Source organism: Eretmochelys imbricata, chromosome 3 (assembly GCF_965152235.1).
Source record: "Eretmochelys imbricata isolate rEreImb1 chromosome 3, rEreImb1.hap1, whole genome shotgun sequence".
Classification (NCBI taxonomy): Eukaryota; Metazoa; Chordata; order Testudines; family Cheloniidae; genus Eretmochelys; species Eretmochelys imbricata.
In genome coordinates this window covers 97,716,175-97,733,833 of record NC_135574.1, presented here as the reverse complement: position 1 = coordinate 97,733,833, position 17,659 = coordinate 97,716,175, and the positions used below count along the sequence as shown (strand labels likewise).

The following is a 17,659-nucleotide window of genomic DNA, read 5'->3' as shown; positions in this document are numbered from 1 at the left end:
AATTTAGAGCCCTCCACCCACCACCTACTTATGGATTTAAGAGGAGAACTAAGCTTAATGTGGATGCATAGCTGTTTTCATCATACCCCTGCCATTTCCCCTCTTCACTTATATGCATTTTCCCCTTTGTCAGTGTTTTCTTATACCGTGCTTCATTTTAGGGCTTTGCTTCCATAGTGCACAAAGAGCAGTGACTAGTTTAGTCCCTGATTTCTACTTCAGATGGATGGCCTCCTGCTTAATCCCTCCTTGCCCTAACGTGGGCCTATGGTGGAGAATGTGCTTTTAAGTTTGTTTCCATAGTGACTGTTCTATTTCTGTGGCCGATCTCCCAGGTAGGGGCAGCACAACGCCCAGAAAGGAAGCTATAGTGGCACGTGCCTTCAGCTATTAGATACAAGCATGGAATACAAGTTGTGGGCGATGGAAAAGAACATAGAGAAAAGTCTCGTCTGCCATTGCTGAGATAGCAACCTTTATTTTACACCCTTCACAATATGGAGAGGAGTTTGAAAATGTTTTGCTAGCAGTTTTAAAGTTTTAGCTTTAAAATAAGAGCATAAACAGCAAGAGTTTTAGGAGAAGTCTTCATGATTGCTGTGTTCAAGAGTAACGCCTGCTTCAGTCTAAGAAAAATTATGGAACAGGTAGTAGGTGTCTGAATCTATTGTGGTACATTATAAGAGGGGGGAGGGTCAGTCTATGTATATTTAATCTAGATTTCCTCTTCTTTTCCTTCCTCCCCAACTTGTGAAGACCACTGAGCACTTGCCTGTCTGTTTCTAGCTCTTCATCAAACCTCCATCATACCTCCATCTATTTTGGGCCAGGAGGACTGGGTTTGAAATCCCTTTGGAAATCAGTCAGTGACTGATTCATTAGCCTATAGGGATTCCTGAAAGAGAGACTTTCCCTCTTCCTATAGCTACATTTCTACTTCTGCTATCAAGGAAGCTAGTGGGTGACGGATCAGATAATCAAAGCTGAGATTCTTTCATGATAGAGAACTGTCAGGATATAATCATGCTATCCTAAAAAAGATGTCTTTAGTAATGTTGTTTTCGAAATTTACATAGGTTTTACCATGGTTAGATTAATAATTTTATTCAAACTAATTTCCTTATCTATCTATCTATCTATCTATCTATTTTTTAATAGAGTTTCTTTGAGGGACAGTCAGCATCTTGGGATGTCGCTAAAAAGGATCAAAACAGAACAAAGAACCGATATGGAAACATTATAGCATGTAAGTTCCTAGATGGCTTGCAGTCAGTGTTTGACTCTGCTGATATTAATTGTCATGTACTTCTGTATTTGTTGAACAGTTTTTAAAGTAAAAATAAAAAATGCAGTGGCACATCTGCTTATAAAATCAAGTGCTCATTATTGATCAGTGCAGAAATACAGGTCTGTCTTCAGAATTTGTGCCATTGTTAAAGATTCTTTCCCTTCAGGGCTAATGCGTGTTTAATTTTATGTTTGTACATAAAATGCATGTAGAGATTAAACATGTGAGAGTGACAGAGTAACAAAATCCCTTTGAATGTTACTTTAATTGTAGTTTTGTGCAACTATAATTGTATTCCAGGTTAAAGTATATCAGACTGTCCACAGGCTCTTTTGTTGTTGTTGTTGTTGTTGCTTGTAGCCATTGTGTCTGAACCCCAGTTGTGTAACATAGGTGTGTTTTACATTGATGGCAGGAGCAGGGAGTCCTGACTCTCTCAAATCCTTAGGCGTAATGCTTTTGCTAGCTCAGAGTATGTCTATACTTAAAATGCTACAGTGGCACAGCTGTGCCACTCTAGCGCTTCAGTGTACACATTACCCACTCCAGCGGGAGGGATTCTCTTGGTGTAAGTGATCCACCTCCCTGAGAAACTGTAGCTTGGTCAACAGTATAATTCTTCTGTCCACCTAGCGCTCTCAATACTGGGGGTTAGGTCCATTTAACTATGCCACTAAGGGGTGTAGACCAGGTCTTAGATTCAAACACAGGCTAAACATATTTGATTATCATTTTATATGGGAATTGTGTATACAATAATAATGCCACTCATAACATTTAAATGATTGAAAGCATGTTGCTAATATGCACATTGCAGTTTTTTAAGGCGCTATATATGAAGTTACATGACGGTGGGAGCAAAGGACTCATAGTCAGAACTGTTTGGGTTTCTAGTTTACCATCTCTGCCACTAACTTGTTTTGTGACTTGGAGCAAATCACATAGATTCTTTGTCTCTATTTACCTTATGTAGCATTGTGATAGCTACTGACTACACAGGGTTAATGAAACTTATTAACTGTTGTGAAATGCTTTCAGACCCTCTGACAAAAGACCCCTCTCTGTGTAACTATAAGGTAATCCCTCTGATTTAAAGATTTTAAATTATCAAGCACTAGTAGTTTCCTCAGAAGCCTTTCTAGTCCACTAGATCATTGTAATTTACAGTTGCCTGCCATTTATTTCACATTTATATTCAAGCCAGGTCTGAAGAAACTTCTATTACCTATTTTTGTTTTTTTGTCTTATATTAAATTTACAGATGACCACTCCAGAGTGATTTTGCAACCTGTTGAGGATGATCCTTCTTCAGATTACATTAATGCCAACTATATAGATGTAAGTGGTTGCATGGATTTCTGCCTTTCACCTTGCCAGCTTCTGTGTGTGAAACTTTCTGCATGTTGTGCCTACAAATTTATTGAAAGCTTTTTTTTTAATTAAGAACAAAATGTACACTTTCCTTGTTCTACGTCCCAGTACTCACTGACATTGTTGTGCTTTCTTTCACATCTGACTTTGGTTTGGCCTGTAGATTTGGCTGTACAGGGATGTAAGTACCACTATATGTGAATAACAGCATCCTATTGTAAATATTTGCTATAGACATTGTTCTTAATTACTTTACTTTTCTGGTTTTATTACTAGATATCAATGCATGCTTCATTTAATTTACCTCATGTAATATCTGTTCTTTTTTTTTTTTCCATTTTCTTTTGTGTAAATACTTTATGTATGTACCTGTGTTAAAGAGATCGCTTAGACTGTTAATATAGTTCTAGGTATTGTTACATAAACCAGAAAAACTTCCCTCTTTAAGAAAATTTGCTGTTTATTTAAATTTTATTTTGGATGGTTTCGTTTACTAGCATTTATTTTCCCCTCCCATTTTTATGTGAGAAGCTGGATAGTATGCTGTAAAGTAGTGGTTCTGAAAGTCTATCGAGGTGGTGTTTCTAATACATGGCTTGGAAAGGAGTTGGGGAGGATAGCCTTATTTATTTTCTTAAGGGCAACTGTCATCAAGCGGAATATGTAATTAATATTTGATCTTGAGGTGCCAATTGGATATTATACAGTATATACACAAACATATATATATTTATATTAGTTTAGAAATGTAGTGTAAGTTTCTTGATTTCTACTGTAGATCTTTTTTCAAATTTGAATTTCCACATTTTGTCAGGAGTTCAAAGAAACAGGAATCTTGAGAGATCTCTGCCATGTGTATTGGTCAAGAAAATATAACCATGTTTAACCGAAACCTTGAGGAAAAAAGAGGGTGGGAGAATAAATAATTTGGATGAATGAAAGACCTGTAAAAATAATATCACCCAGAGTATTTACTGGGTGTGTTTTAAAGGGCTGTTTTTTTCTCAACTTCTTTTATATGTAGCACCACACTAACTATTTTCCCTTTCTGTGGTTTGTAAAACTTAAGACTCTCTAGGATATAAAGTTTCTGCTACATATATAGCACTGAATTTCTTATCTCCGCTACTGTGATATGTAGGACCAGAGATATTTTGACAAAGGACTTCCACAAAATGTTTCCCTTGGTTTGTGATAAATCCCATTTCTCAGGGGTACTGTTATCCCATGTAGATAAAAGCACCATCTCATCATAACCAAGGAGGAAGACCACAAACTTACATTGGCTCTTTGCTGAAAATATTTCTTTCTTGTTCTGAAAACACTGTGTATAGAGAGAGTGTAACACTGTTTTAACCGTGTGTAATTTGAAGTTGGGGCTAGGTATTAAAACCTCATGGGGGGCTGGATTTTCCTTCCTGGGGTGTTTTTTAAGAACGCTTGAGTAATCCGGTCCATTCTAAAGACACAAATAAAATGCTGTTCAGAAGGATTTTTATGAGCTGCAGAGGAAGGTAATCAATCGTTGGCAAGGATGATTAAACAGTTCTCAGAGAGAGGCTTTGAATTGCACGGATACATGGAAATCTGTCAGTTTAGTGGCAACAAGGGGATACAAGAAGTCTAAAGATCCATGATTCCTCTAATGAGTGTTTGACCCTGTTGGCTTAGTAAGACTATAACACAGCAAATAGCTGGGGTTATTTCTCTCACATTCTCACAGAATGATATCACTTATATCACTTCCTCTCATACTAGTACTACTAAATTTAGTTCCTTCCTACAGCCCTGATCTTTCTACCTTATTACTAGCATCAACCTGAATAAGTTTTTGGTGACTTAATTTAGCACAGGATCCATTCATCTTGCAGTTCACATGCTAATAACTGACAGTTGATGATGATGTGCAGAACAGCAAGCAATGGAACTTAGCCAGCTAGCTGGAAAGGTTCAGTTGTACAGGTTTGGTTTTGTATATGTGTGTGTGTATATACGTGTGTGTATCATGTACAATATAATACACATGCACACACTCTGTATAATATTGAAAACATTTTGCAAAGCATTCTGTTGTACCCAAATGCAGCAGGGCATTGATTCTACGCGCACACACATTGTCCAGCTCTAACATTGGAATGTTCTGTTGTTATTATATATGGCTCTCATAGATATTATTGTGCATTTGTAATTAAAATTATTTTTATCAGACAATAAGAAGTCTATATTCGTTTAATTGCTTATGGCAACAAGGACTACCACTTTTGGTAATGTGAATGCAAAGCCCATTTTCACTAAATTTAAAATAAGCCACCCAATGCACTCAGCAGAGAAAGGGGGTGTCAAAAAAAAAGACTAATTAATTACCCCAGTGACCTGACTAAACTAATTTTTACTGTTACAGTACAAGTATGCTCAGGTCTGATGTTAATCTTTCCATTTTATTGGTTACCATTTGAACCTTTTCAGATTTAATAGATCAGTTTGTTATGAGCTATTCAGTGGCGGCTCTCGACTTTTTTGACAGGTGAAGCACAAATCACAAAATAGTTATTTCTACCCGGGGTAGAAATAAAGCTTACCTTATTTATAGTGAAGAAACAGCAGGCAGATTTGGGAGCTTTACCTGCCACCACTGCTGCTGCTACCCAGCTTGCATGGGGTGGCAGAACATTAGGTAGGCTGTAGGGCTCTGCAGGAGCTTCTCACACGCACTCGGAGCTCGCCCTGTGCAGGAAGAGGCCAGGGGGGCGAGGTCTGTGTGTGTGCAAGAAGCCAGAGGGCCCGTCCGCTGCAAACTCCTGGCTTCCTGGGCTTAACTGCTACAATCCTGCCCTGGCCTCTCCAAGCAGTGGGGACCATAGCAACGCCTTTAAAAAGTGACTCATGGGCGTGGTAAATTGCCATGATAACAAGGTGGCTTCCTGAGGCACAATTAGCTATACCAAGATTTGAACAGCACTGTGTCCCTCAAACTTTCTGGTATTGCATTTTGCTACTGGAGAGAGAGAGTTATGCCATTTAAATTGAATCATAATTTGTCCTTAAATCTGTATATATTTATCAATTTTTTAAAAAAGAATATGCAAAATGTGTTTTGTACCTTTTGGGAATTCTTGATTAGGCTGTGCCTCACTGGCCTGGGCTGACAAAGCCGCCCCTGACCTATACACAGTTCTTAGCTACTAGTCTGTTCTGAAAAGGTTTTCTATAGCTAAGCTGTCTTACAGTTCATTATGTCTTCATTTCCCCCTCCCTAGCTTGCTCTGGTTGGTATTAAAGTACAGAAACCAACTTATTCTTCTGTTTTAGGGCTATCAAAGACCAAGTCACTACATTGCAACCCAAGGTAAGAATCTTCCAGAGCACTGTCACCCAGCAAACCTGCTCCATAACAATCAGTGGACTCTGCACTTAAACCTACAATATAAAAATGGAACTAGATTTGGTATGTAGTGTATAGTTTGCAGCAGCCACTGTTTATCCTTCTATGCTGCAGCAATTTAATATAATTTGCCTACATGGAGCATGCATAAATTAGAACTTGGATTAATTTGTTGTACTAAATATTGAGTACCTCCTACTCCTCCTCTTATTGTTTCCCCATGTAAGTCTAATCAATAGTTCCTACAGTCATTTGCAATTTTGAGGGTAGTGCGGGAAGGGCACATGGGCTGAAAGAAGAGGAAGATTTCAGCGTATCTCAGGTGTTTGTCTTCTCATAGTACTATATGTTATGCAGCTGTGGTGTTGGTCCAAGACCAATATTGCTGGGGTAAATAATGATGTAGTTACCACCATTGTAGTAGTTTTTGGACAAGCTGAGACCAAAGATGGGCAGTCACTCCCAGGGAGCTTTGACCAGTGACGCTCTTAACAGAGAGAAGTGAGGAAAGTCTTCCAAATTCAACATCCTGGAAGGAAAAGGAAAGGAGAGGAGGAGGCTTCCATTTTCTGTATAAATCAATCACTTCGCACCTCAGGTGAAGCTATGCAAGTTGTAGAAAAGTAAACAGGTTTGACTAAATTGTTTCCATTTCCTAATATAGGGCCACATTTTAAAGACTGCCTCTAATTATGCACCTGCAATCAATTGCAGGCGTAAATAATATGCTTTTGTCATGCTCGTGGCGAATGGGGGAAGTCCCAGATGACTGGAAAAAGGCTAATGTAGTGCCAATCTTTAAAAAAGGGAAGAAGGAGGATCCTGGGAACTACAGGCCAGTCAGCCTCACCTCAGTCCCCGGAAAAATTATGGAACAGGTCCTCAAGGAATCAGTCTTGAAGCACTTACATGAGAGGAAAGTGATCAGGAACAGTCAGCATGGATTCACCAAGGGAAGGTCATGCCTGACTAATCTAATCGCCTTCTATGATGAGATTACTGGTTCTGTGGATGAAGGGAAAGCAGTGGATGTATTGTTTCTTGACTTTAGCAAAGCTTTTGACACGGTCTCCCACAGTATTCTTGTCAGCAAGTTAAAGAAGTATGGGCTGGATGAATGCACTATAAGGTGGGTAGAAAGTTGGCTAGATTGTCGGGCTCAACGGGTAGTGATCAATGGCTCCATGTCTAGTTGGCAGCCGGTGTCAAGTGGAGTGCCCCAGGGGTTGGTCCTGGGGCCGGTTTTGTTCAATATCTTCATAAATGATCTGGAGGATGGTGTGGATTGCACACTCAGCAAATTTGCGGATGATACTAAACTAGGAGGAGTGGTAGATACGCTGGAGGGCAGGGATAGGATACAGAGGGACCTAGACAAATTGGAGGATTGGGCCAAAAGAAATCTGATGAGGTTCAATAAGGATAAGTGCAGGGTCCTGCACTTAGGACGGAAGAACCCAATGCACAGCTACAGACTAGGGACCGAATGGCTAGGCAGCAGTTCTGCAGAAAAGGACCTAGGGGTGACAGTGGACGAGAAGCTGGATATGAGTCAGCAGTGAGCCCTTGTTGCCAAGAAGGCCAATGGCATTTTGGGCTGTATAAGTAGGGGCATTGCCAGCAGATTGAGGGACGTGATCGTTCCCCTCTATTTGACATTGGTGAGGCCTCATCTGGAGTACTGTGTCCAGTTTTGGGCCCCACACTACAAGAAGGATGTGGAAAAATTGGAGAGAGTCCAGTGAAGGGCCGCAAAAATGATTAGGGGTCTGGAACACATGACTTATGAGGAGAGGCTGAGGGAACTGGGATTGTTTAGTCTGCAGAAGAGAAGAATGAGGGGGGATTTGATAGCTGCTTTCAACTACCTGAGAGGTGGTTCCAGAGAGGATGGTTCTAGACTATTCTCAGTGGTAGAAGAGGACAGGACAAGGAGTAATGGTCTCAAGTTGCAGTGGGGGAGGTTTAGGTTGGATATTAGGAAAAACTTTTTCACTAGGAGGGTGGTGAAACACTGGAATGCGTTACCTAGGGAGGTGGTAGAATCTCCTTCCTTAGAAGTTTTTAAGGTCAGGCTTGGCAAAGCCCTGGCTGGGATGATTTAATTGGGGATTGGTCCTGCTTTGAGCAGGGGGTTGGACTTGATGACCTTCTGAGGTCCCTTCCAACCCTGATATTCTATGATTCTATGTAGCTACCCAATTATGGTCCCAAATCAAGTAATTAGATGTCTAAATCTAATTTTTACTTGTAGTTGATTGTACCTGCAAAATTAGAGGCTAAATGGAAACCTGTTTAAAAATTTGGCCCATAAGTTTTTATCATATATCAGTCCAAAGTCCTTTTCTTTGGGCTCTAATGGAATCTATATATGCCTGCCTTCCTTTATTGATTATGTTTGCACCCGAACATTTAGTTGTGTTTTAACACATTAATTAATACAGTTGTAAATTCTTGTCCATACAGGACACAAACATTTGTTGCCTATTATATTTAGATCTAGGCTACAGCATATGATCAAACATAAGTAGAGGCAAATGTTTGTGTCCTCAATCAAATGTTTGTGTAGTGTCGACACTAGAATTTACAGCCATGTTAATTAACGAGTGTTAAAACAAAACTAAAAAATTATATCCACATATGGCTTCTGTCGTACTGTCTGAGTAGCTACTACAGTGTATGAGCACTGACACTTTAATATCTTTCAAGTGGTAGTTTGGTTAAATTGAGATGCTTCTGCCCCGATTATGAATAACATTATGGTTTAACAACTGTCGTCAATATAATGCTGCAATTCTGTAGGGATTATTAGAGCCTTTCATATCTGAGCAAATAATTTTCTGCATATCAAATGCCTATGCTAAAAGATTTTGTTTTTAGTGTTCAGTTGGGTAATAGTTTTATTACATAGTGTTAAATGTTTTTTTTACAGGTCCAGTCCATGAAACAGTGTACGATTTCTGGAGAATGATATGGCAGGAACAGTCAGCTTGTGTTGTGATGGTTACAAATTTAGTTGAAGTTGGACGGGTAAGGAACTTCATTTTTAAAATGTTATATCCTAAGGATAGCCTCTCAAATTGCTGTTTATCATTGCTGAAGAAAATACAGAAAAGTCTTTTGAAAGACACCCTTAACACTGAGGGTGAAGGAGATAAGAAAGTATTTTTCTGAGTTCATATGTCCTTGCAGCTTGAAGTAGCATTATATAATATGGCTGCTTTATAAAGAAAAGACCTAACGAATCAGGCTGTTGCCATGTTATTTTAATGAATAGGGAACAATGCTGCCTGAATCCATAATACAATCTAGTGCATAAGAAACATTTGTATATTACTCTGTGCTCAGATGATCACAGTTAGCTGACTAGACAACAAGTGCACATCATCTTTAACAGCAGATAGAAATCAGCAAATTATTTTGCATTTTAGGATTAGCCAGTCTCTTGAGAATTACTTTAATAAAACACCTGAGATTGCTTTACAACAACATAATTATTGAAATGGAAAACATCACACAGCATTAATTAAAACCAGTGAAAAATATGTTTTCCTTACTAGAAAACTATCGAATTCAGATTCACTAATTCAGAAAAATAATTTGGCCTTTGTGGAGGGATGTGTAAATCAGCATGAACTCCTAACACTAACATTATGAACAGCTTTCGCAGTACTTGATTGGCAGTTGGTACATCTGGTCCACAATAGGGTTCATATGACTACATCATCATTTTGAAAATAATTGTGATATAATGAGTTAAATTACTATTTGGCATGCTTTCACTTTTGTATGCTTTAAGATGCCTTTTAATTCTGTTTTTAGGTCAAGTGCTATAAGTACTGGCCTGATGACACCGAAGTTTATGGGGACTTCAAAGTGACTTGTGTGGAAATGGAGCCACTTGCGGAGTATGTAGTCAGGACATTCACCCTTGAAAGGGTAAGCCCTTTGAAAGACATCATCAGAATATTGCTTCCTTGCAGCTCAGTTCATTAAACAGTGTCTTTCACATATTCAAGTACAATACCAAGTCATTCTGCCTAATTAACAATTCCATAATGCAGAATTTATTTTACCATAGGAAGAATATGTTACATCATTGGTTCGCAATCATTCATATACCTGTAGCTCTTGTACTTCAATAATTTGTTTTGACTGATGTTGTATACTTCCCTTCCTGACGTTAAAAACGAACCTGTATGCGGGCCCAAGTACATTGTTCTTAACCATCTTCCCATTCACTGGAACATGTCCTGACCCTTACAGGAGTTAATGTTGCATCAATACCCTGACTTGTTTATTACGTAGAGTATGAACATAAATGAATATGGATAGCAAATACTAGCTGGTGTGGAACAGCTATGGTCATCTGGTATAACTGTTACACCTGTCTGCATAGGTTGGAGAATTCTATATGATATATAGAAACATCAGTAAAATGCTTTTCTGTGTTGTCTCTAAAAACTATTAGAACAGTTGACCTAGCATCCTTTAATAGCAAATATAAGTATTATGTGTTTCAGATTTGCCCTACATTATTAAAATATCACAGTATGGCACCATTATACTATGTAAGCCTTATGTGATAAGATGCCAGGCAGTTTAGAATAGATTCTGCTCTTTTTATGTATACGTGATAAAGATGAACCAGGAATTTATTAATAGCCATGTTTAAATTCTATTGTAAAATCAGTTTTCCTTTAAACATAGAATGCCATGTTCTTTGCTTAAATTAATTTGAGAAGATAGTATATAGATTCTGAGAGTGTTGTCATTGCTTGACTCAAAGAATATTTTTGGGTGTTGAATATTTTGAGTTTAATAACCTCTTTCAAAATATTATTTTTGTCTTTGACAGAGAGGTTACAATGAAATCCGTGAACTTAAACAGTTCCATTTCACAGGCTGGCCAGATCATGGAGTTCCTTACAATGCCACAGGCCTCCTTTCATTTATACGTCGAGTCAAATTGTCTAACCCTCCTAGTGCTGGGCCTGTTGTTGTACATTGCAGGTGTGTAGAAAAGAGGTAGATGAATTTTCTACAACTTTATACGTGAACTTGTATAGTGGTCTCTTGTGAAGTTGTGGGGTTTGTCTTTTTGTTGTTTAACTTTTGGGAATGAATGTGCTCTTTCAATGCCCTGTCCACACTGGAAGCAAAACTAGGCTAACTACAACAATGTTCAAACATAGCTAGATTCTAGTAAAATTTCCCCGATTGGTATGGGAAGATATTTTTTCCTCAAAACTGTTAGCCAAGCCTTGTTATAATGTAGGCTAACGTTTAACGTGCTCTATGGCAAAATTTTATGACCGAGTACTAGGACGGTATTTTGTTACAGCTATGTTGACATTTAAAATGTGCTTTTGTGAAATATAATTCTAAGTAGAATATTTAATTGAACATATAGCAACAAATAGATCCACCCAGTGAAGCAACATTCTGAAATAAGCCTGGATATTGGATATAGTGGGAACAACTAAAGAGTGTTGTTTTCCTTGTAAGTTTTGCAAATTTCCCATTATGGTGCACAGTTCATTGAAATATGATTTCTTGGCAAATCCATCAAATGTGTTAACTACATTCTGCACATAGAGTTAGCCAAGTTGTGCATGTTGCAGGAATTCACTTTGCAAATATCTATAATAGCTGTGTAAAAACCCAAGAGACATTCCCATACAATCCTGATATTGCACCGGACTGTTAACTGCGTAAAGCAGAGTATAAGGGAGAGTCTACATTTTACAGTCAAATTTTATCTGAAATTGTCCCTTGGGAAAAAAGGTTCCCCTTAGTCTCTCTGAATAAAGATGAAGTCCTATATGTTTTGAAGTGATTCCATAAAGAGCATAGTAATCCTGAAGATCTCTGTTCAACTAACAAGTCTGTTACTACAGTTTTGTTTCTGGACCATGAAGGAATGTTCTGAGATACTAAAAAGGAACCTCACTGATGCTGTTTTTACATAATCTGAGATCTGTTGAAAAGTTCTTGCTTTTGAGTTATATACATTTCATGTGTGTTTAAATGCTATTCTGAAGAATAAAAGGGAAAACTGGAAGTTTATGTAATGATTGGAAAGATACATATGAGAACTTAGGTTAGTGTTCCAAGTGTGTACTTGTAAATGCCAAAGAGAGTTTGCTAAGTTTGTGGGGTAGATTTACTGGATTGTGGGGAGTACTCTGAAATTATTTCCTAATTCTTTCCAGTGCTGGTGCTGGACGAACTGGCTGTTACATTGTGATTGACATCATGCTAGACATGGCAGAAAGGGAAGGTGTTGTGGACATCTACAATTGTGTCAAAGCCTTACGGTCACGTCGCATCAACATGGTACAAACAGAGGTATGGTAGCTTATCTTTCCTAGCTGCATTAAGTCAGAATTTTATTCCTGTAATCAATACAGCAAAATCCTCTTTATCACAGAATCATAGAATATCAGGGTTGGAAGGGACCTCAGGAGGTCATCTAGTCCAACCTCCTGCTCAAAGCAGGACCAATCCCCAATTTTTGCCCCAGATCCCTAAGTGGCCCCCTCAAGAACTGAACTCACAACCCTGGGTTTAGCAGGCCAATGCTCAAACCACTGAACAAATAAATTTGTTAGTCTCTAAGGTGCCACAAGTACTCCTTTTCTTTTTGCGAATACAGACTAACACGGCTGCTACTCTAAATCCCCCCAGTCAGTCACCCATCCCGCCCTCCCCCTGGCAGATGGCTATTTATCCACAGTAAGAGGAATTTCTGCATAAGAACAGTACTGTGGAGCCATGAGCACACAGCACAGAGGATCTGCCAGCTCTTTGCCTGCTCCCAAACTGGAGCCCACCCAATCCAGAACAATAGAACCCAGTAGCTTCCACGCGCTCCAGGATCAGCACGGTCCAAAGCACCTTCGAACGCTGGGCCTGCTGATAAAAGAACAAAAGTCAACTCTTGTCCTGGCTCAGAGAATAGAATTTTTTGGGCGGTGCTTGACTCGACCCAACCCAGGGCCTTTCTGTCAGAGGCCTGATTCCGGACCAGGTTGGAGCTGATATCCAATGTTATGGTCCATCCAATTATGACAGCTTGGGTTTGCCTCAAGCTACTGGGGCACATGGCAACATGTACTTACGTAGTTCAGCGTGAAAGACTGTGCCTCAGACCCCTCCAGACGTGGCTAGCATCAGTATGCTCCCTGAGCAGACACCACTTGGACTCTGGGACTCCCCTATTCTTCGCCTCCCTGAACTGGTGGAAAGACCCAAGATCTGAAATGATGGGGTTGCCCTTTATTACCTTTCAACTATCAGTAGTTTTAATCTCGGATGCGTCAGACCTAGGGTGGGGAGCCCACCTCAGGACTCAGGGCCGCAGGTCCCAAGAAAAACTCTCCTTGCACATAAACTTCACGGATCTCAGGGCAGTACACTTAGCTTGCCAGGTGTTCCTTCCCTGAATCTCAGGTGATGTGGTGCAAGTCCTGACAGACAATACCACAGCCATGTTCTATATCAACAAGCAGGGAGGTGCCCAATCTTTAGCTCTTTGTCAGGAGGCTACCTATCTGGAACTTCTGCACAAAGTACTCCATTCATCTCGAGGTGACACATCTCCCAGGAGCCTGGAATGTACTGTCAGATCACCTCAGCAGATTCCTTTCCTCTCACTATGAGTGGTCCCTTCTTATGAAGGTCCCAAATTAATCTTCCAACAGCGAGGCCTCCCCAGGTGGACCTGTTCATTACCAGACAGAACAGAAAATGCCAACAGTTCTGCTCGCTGTCTGGGTACAGCTCAGGCTCCCTCTCCAATGCTTTCCTGTTCCCATGGACAGATCTCTGATTCTATGCCTTTCCTCCAATCTCTCTGGTTCACACGGTCCTCCTAAAAGTCAAACAAACAAGTGAAGAGTCATTCTGATAGCCCCCACATGGCCATGCCAACACTGGCTCGTCGTGCTCCTGGATCTGTCAGTAGCAGCTCCACTCTCACTCCCACTCAGCCCAGACCTAATCTCACAAGACCACGGCAGGTTGCTTCACCCAAACCTCGCTTTCCTGCCCCTAACTGTATGGATGCTGCATGGCTGAACCCAGAAGAAGAAGCTTGCTCAGAATAGGTCTTGCTGTGTTGTGAACGGCGTCCACCAGGGCTACCTACCTGGCCAAATGGAAGCGCTTCTCAACATGTGCATCTCAATGAGCTCTCTCTCCATCTCGATCTTCCCTTCAGTCTGTCTTGGACTACTTGCTCCACTTAAAGCAACGGGGGCTGATTCCTCTTGTCTATCAAGGTGCACTTAGCAGCCATCTCAGCTTTCCACCCACCGGTGAACGGCAGATCAGTGTTCTCCTACGAGATAATTGTATGTTTCTCAAAGGGCTGGAGAAGCTCTATCCTCAGGTCTGTGAGCCAGTCCCCCCATGGGACTTAAACCTGGTTCTATCAAATGTCATGGGTCCCCTCTTCAAGCCACTAGCATCATGCCCCCTGTTGCTTCTCTCTTGGAAGGTCACCTTCCTGGAGGCAATCACCTTAGCCAGAAGGGTCTCTGAAATCAAGACCTTTACATCAGAACCACCTCATATGGAGTTCTTCAAGGACAAGGTCCAGCCACGCCCCAACCTGGCCTTCCTGCCAGAGGTGGTGTCACAATTTTATATCAACCAGGCCAAGAGCCCAGGCTTCATCAGCAGAGTTCGTCTCACAGTTCCCAATCCAGGACATTTGCAGGGCCACAACCTAGACATCAGTATAGACTTTCGCATCTCACTACACCATCACCCAGCAGGCCCAGGACAACACTCGTCTTGGGAGAGCAGTGTTGCTGTCAGCGTCTCCATGACCTCTGAGCCCACCTGCTGGGGTACTGTTTGTGAGTCACCTAATATGGAATGGACAAGAGCAAGCACTCGAAGAAGAAAACATAGTTGCTAACCTTTCCATAACTGTTCTTCAAGGTGTGTTGCTCGTGTCCGTTCTACAGCCCACCCTCCTGACCCTCTGTCAGAGTTAAGGACAAGAAGTAACTGAGGGGGTGAAGAGCTGGTGGCACTCTTTAAACCGGCGCATAAGCGCACAGCACCAGAGGGTGCTAAAGCCAGCTTGACAGATACCACTAAGGGAAAAATCTCTGGCAATGGTCCACCTGGTGCACAAACACACCTAACTTGGAATGGACATGAGCAGCAACACATCTCAAAGAATACAGAAGGGTTAGTCACCGTTTTCTCTAATAACGAAGTAATAAAAACTACCATCATGAAGCGTTCACACCATTGAGTCACCACACGATCTTACTGTCGTTCTCATTGTCCCTTCCACTTACTCTCCCAGTTGTTTGTTACTTCTTGTCTAGCCTTGGATTTTAAATTCTTTGTGGACAGAGACTGTGTGTGTTACGAACTCTCTGATGTGACTAGCACACTGTGAAATTCCGGGCCCCAGGGCCATCCCGAGCGGGGTGAGGCCAGGGGCAGAAGTGATGAATCTGTCACTTCTGGGACTGCCCGCACTGGCCAATCGCGCCTGCCCTTGGGGCCCCCCAAAGCCTGGGGCCTGGAGCAGTCGCATGCCGAGGAGTCCTGCGGCCTGCCCGGGCGATTTAAAAGGGCCCAGGTCTCCTGGCTGACACCGCTGCTGCTGTGGCAGCAGCCGGGGGCTTCCAGGCCCTTTTAAATCACCCGGGCCCCTGGGCAGTTGCCCCCTTTGCCATCCCCTGTTGACAGGCCTGGGGTGTTGTATAATATTTGACCAAAGATACTGTTGGAATAATAATGCAGCTGGCTGGGGGCTGCAGACTCACTGGACAGGCCAACAGAGTCAGGAGGCAGCATTTCCTGTGTTGGTGTAATGCTGAGTCTATTGCCTAACCAGTGCTAGTTATGCGACACTAGGTATACCAGTCCACCCACGAATAAGTAGCATGAAATATGCCACATAATTTCTAGGAGCAGGTAGTGCTTGAAGCATTTTATATGCTTTCTATAGGTATCATGGAACTGAAAGCTACCGTTAAGGAAGCAAACAAGCAGAACCAGCATGAGCCTGTCTCCCACGCTGACCTATGCACCACAAAATCACCTGAAAATTCCCCCATTAAGCAAATTAGTGTACTTATGCACTTACTATCGCTGTACTTAAATTAGTTCTCAGGGAAAATACTGATTAACTGCATCCTAGTTAGGCAGAGTGTACTGTACTTAAGGTGCTAAAGCAATATCCAAGGGATTGATGGAAGCTGCTTTGAAATAAGATTTATAGAAGGGGAAAGATCCACTTATCTTGAAGGAAAGTAAGATTTTATTTTGTTTTAAAATTGTTAGATTTTTTTTCTTTTCCCCTTTGGTAGGAGCAGTACATCTTTATTCATGATGCCATTCTGGAAGCTTGCTTATGTGGAGAAACTGCCATCCCTGTCTGTGAATTCAAAGCTGCATATTTTGATATGATTAGAATAGACTCTCAGACAAACTCTTCACATCTCAAAGATGAATTTCAGGTATTTACAGTTACTGGTAGCTCTTCATAGAATAGCAACTTCTTTGCCTATAGGTACATACAATTTCTTTTTCCTTAAAAGGCTTTCATATCAAATTCATAACCTTTGTCCCTTTCTTGTATTTAAGATAATATAACACCCTTTTCTTTTATTATGTACTTTACAAGGTCACTCTTAAATATGAAGGACCCTTCTTAGATTATAATTGCAGTAGACTGCTGACTATAATGAACAGTACTGACCTTGAACTGGCAGGATGGGGGGTTATTTTGCATTTTAAGCAAGTGAGACACAGTTCATATGTGTTTCACAAGATTCTCTTCTATTTTCTTCCTTAGGGATTGCATGTTGGGGGGGGATGCATTTAGAGGATCCGTTCAGTAGTTCCTGATGTGTCTTCGTACCTGAGCTTTCATTCATTTTAACTGAAAAACTGTCAAGTTTCTCAAGCAGACCCATGCTCTTGTTTGCTTGTGATTTTTCATGTTTCCCACATTGCAACATTTTAAATAAACAAATGAATTTCAAGAACACTGTATATAAGATGTATATATGTAACATGTAACACTGTAACGTGATATTAATTCCTTCTGCTGTTTAGACCCTGAATTCTGTGACCCCTCGGCTGCAAGCTGAAGATTGCAGCATAGCCTGCTTGCCAAGGAATCATGACAAGAATCGCTTCATGGATATGCTGCCACCTGACAGATGTCTGCCTTTCTTAATTACTATTGATGGGGAGAGCAGCAACTATATCAATGCTGCTCTTATGGATGTAAGAGACTACCTCCTTTGTCTACGTAACGTGCCATGAAAAGCTGTGTAATATGAGAGAGAACTCTTGCTGGTTAAAGAAAGGGTAATTCTTTCTTCCTGTAGTGTTCAGTAAAATGGTCTTAAAGAAGGGAGAGGGAAGTCTTGGCAACATTTTTAAAATCCAACTAATCTAACTTTTGTTGTTCCTTTACAGTGTTAGATATCTCAGGCATCTCAGTGTTTCTGTGATCCTCTGGAAAGCTGGGAACTCCCCTTTTTAATAGTATTGTATTAAATCTCCAATTTCCATTCCTCCATAGTCACAATATATAGCATCTTCAAATCTGTCACTGGTCCAGAAATGAATAC

General features: G+C 40.8%; 1 protein-coding gene across 1 annotated transcript in view; it reads left to right on the top strand.

Moving 5' to 3' along the window:
* The window catches only part of PTPRK (protein tyrosine phosphatase receptor type K), a 590,849-nt gene that overhangs the window by 562,676 nt on the left and 10,514 nt on the right, over window positions 1-17,659 (top strand). Inside the window, exons 21-30 of the mRNA XM_077811738.1 lie at window positions 1,159-1,246; window positions 2,550-2,626; window positions 2,823-2,840; window positions 5,969-6,005; window positions 8,974-9,071; window positions 9,864-9,980; window positions 10,900-11,069; window positions 12,257-12,392; window positions 16,385-16,534; window positions 17,136-17,309. Of these exons, the coding sequence (XP_077667864.1) occupies window positions 1,159-1,246; window positions 2,550-2,626; window positions 2,823-2,840; window positions 5,969-6,005; window positions 8,974-9,071; window positions 9,864-9,980; window positions 10,900-11,069; window positions 12,257-12,392; window positions 16,385-16,534; window positions 17,136-17,309 (1,065 nt within the window). The remainder of the gene's footprint in view (window positions 1-1,158; window positions 1,247-2,549; window positions 2,627-2,822; window positions 2,841-5,968; window positions 6,006-8,973; window positions 9,072-9,863; window positions 9,981-10,899; window positions 11,070-12,256; window positions 12,393-16,384; window positions 16,535-17,135; window positions 17,310-17,659) is intronic.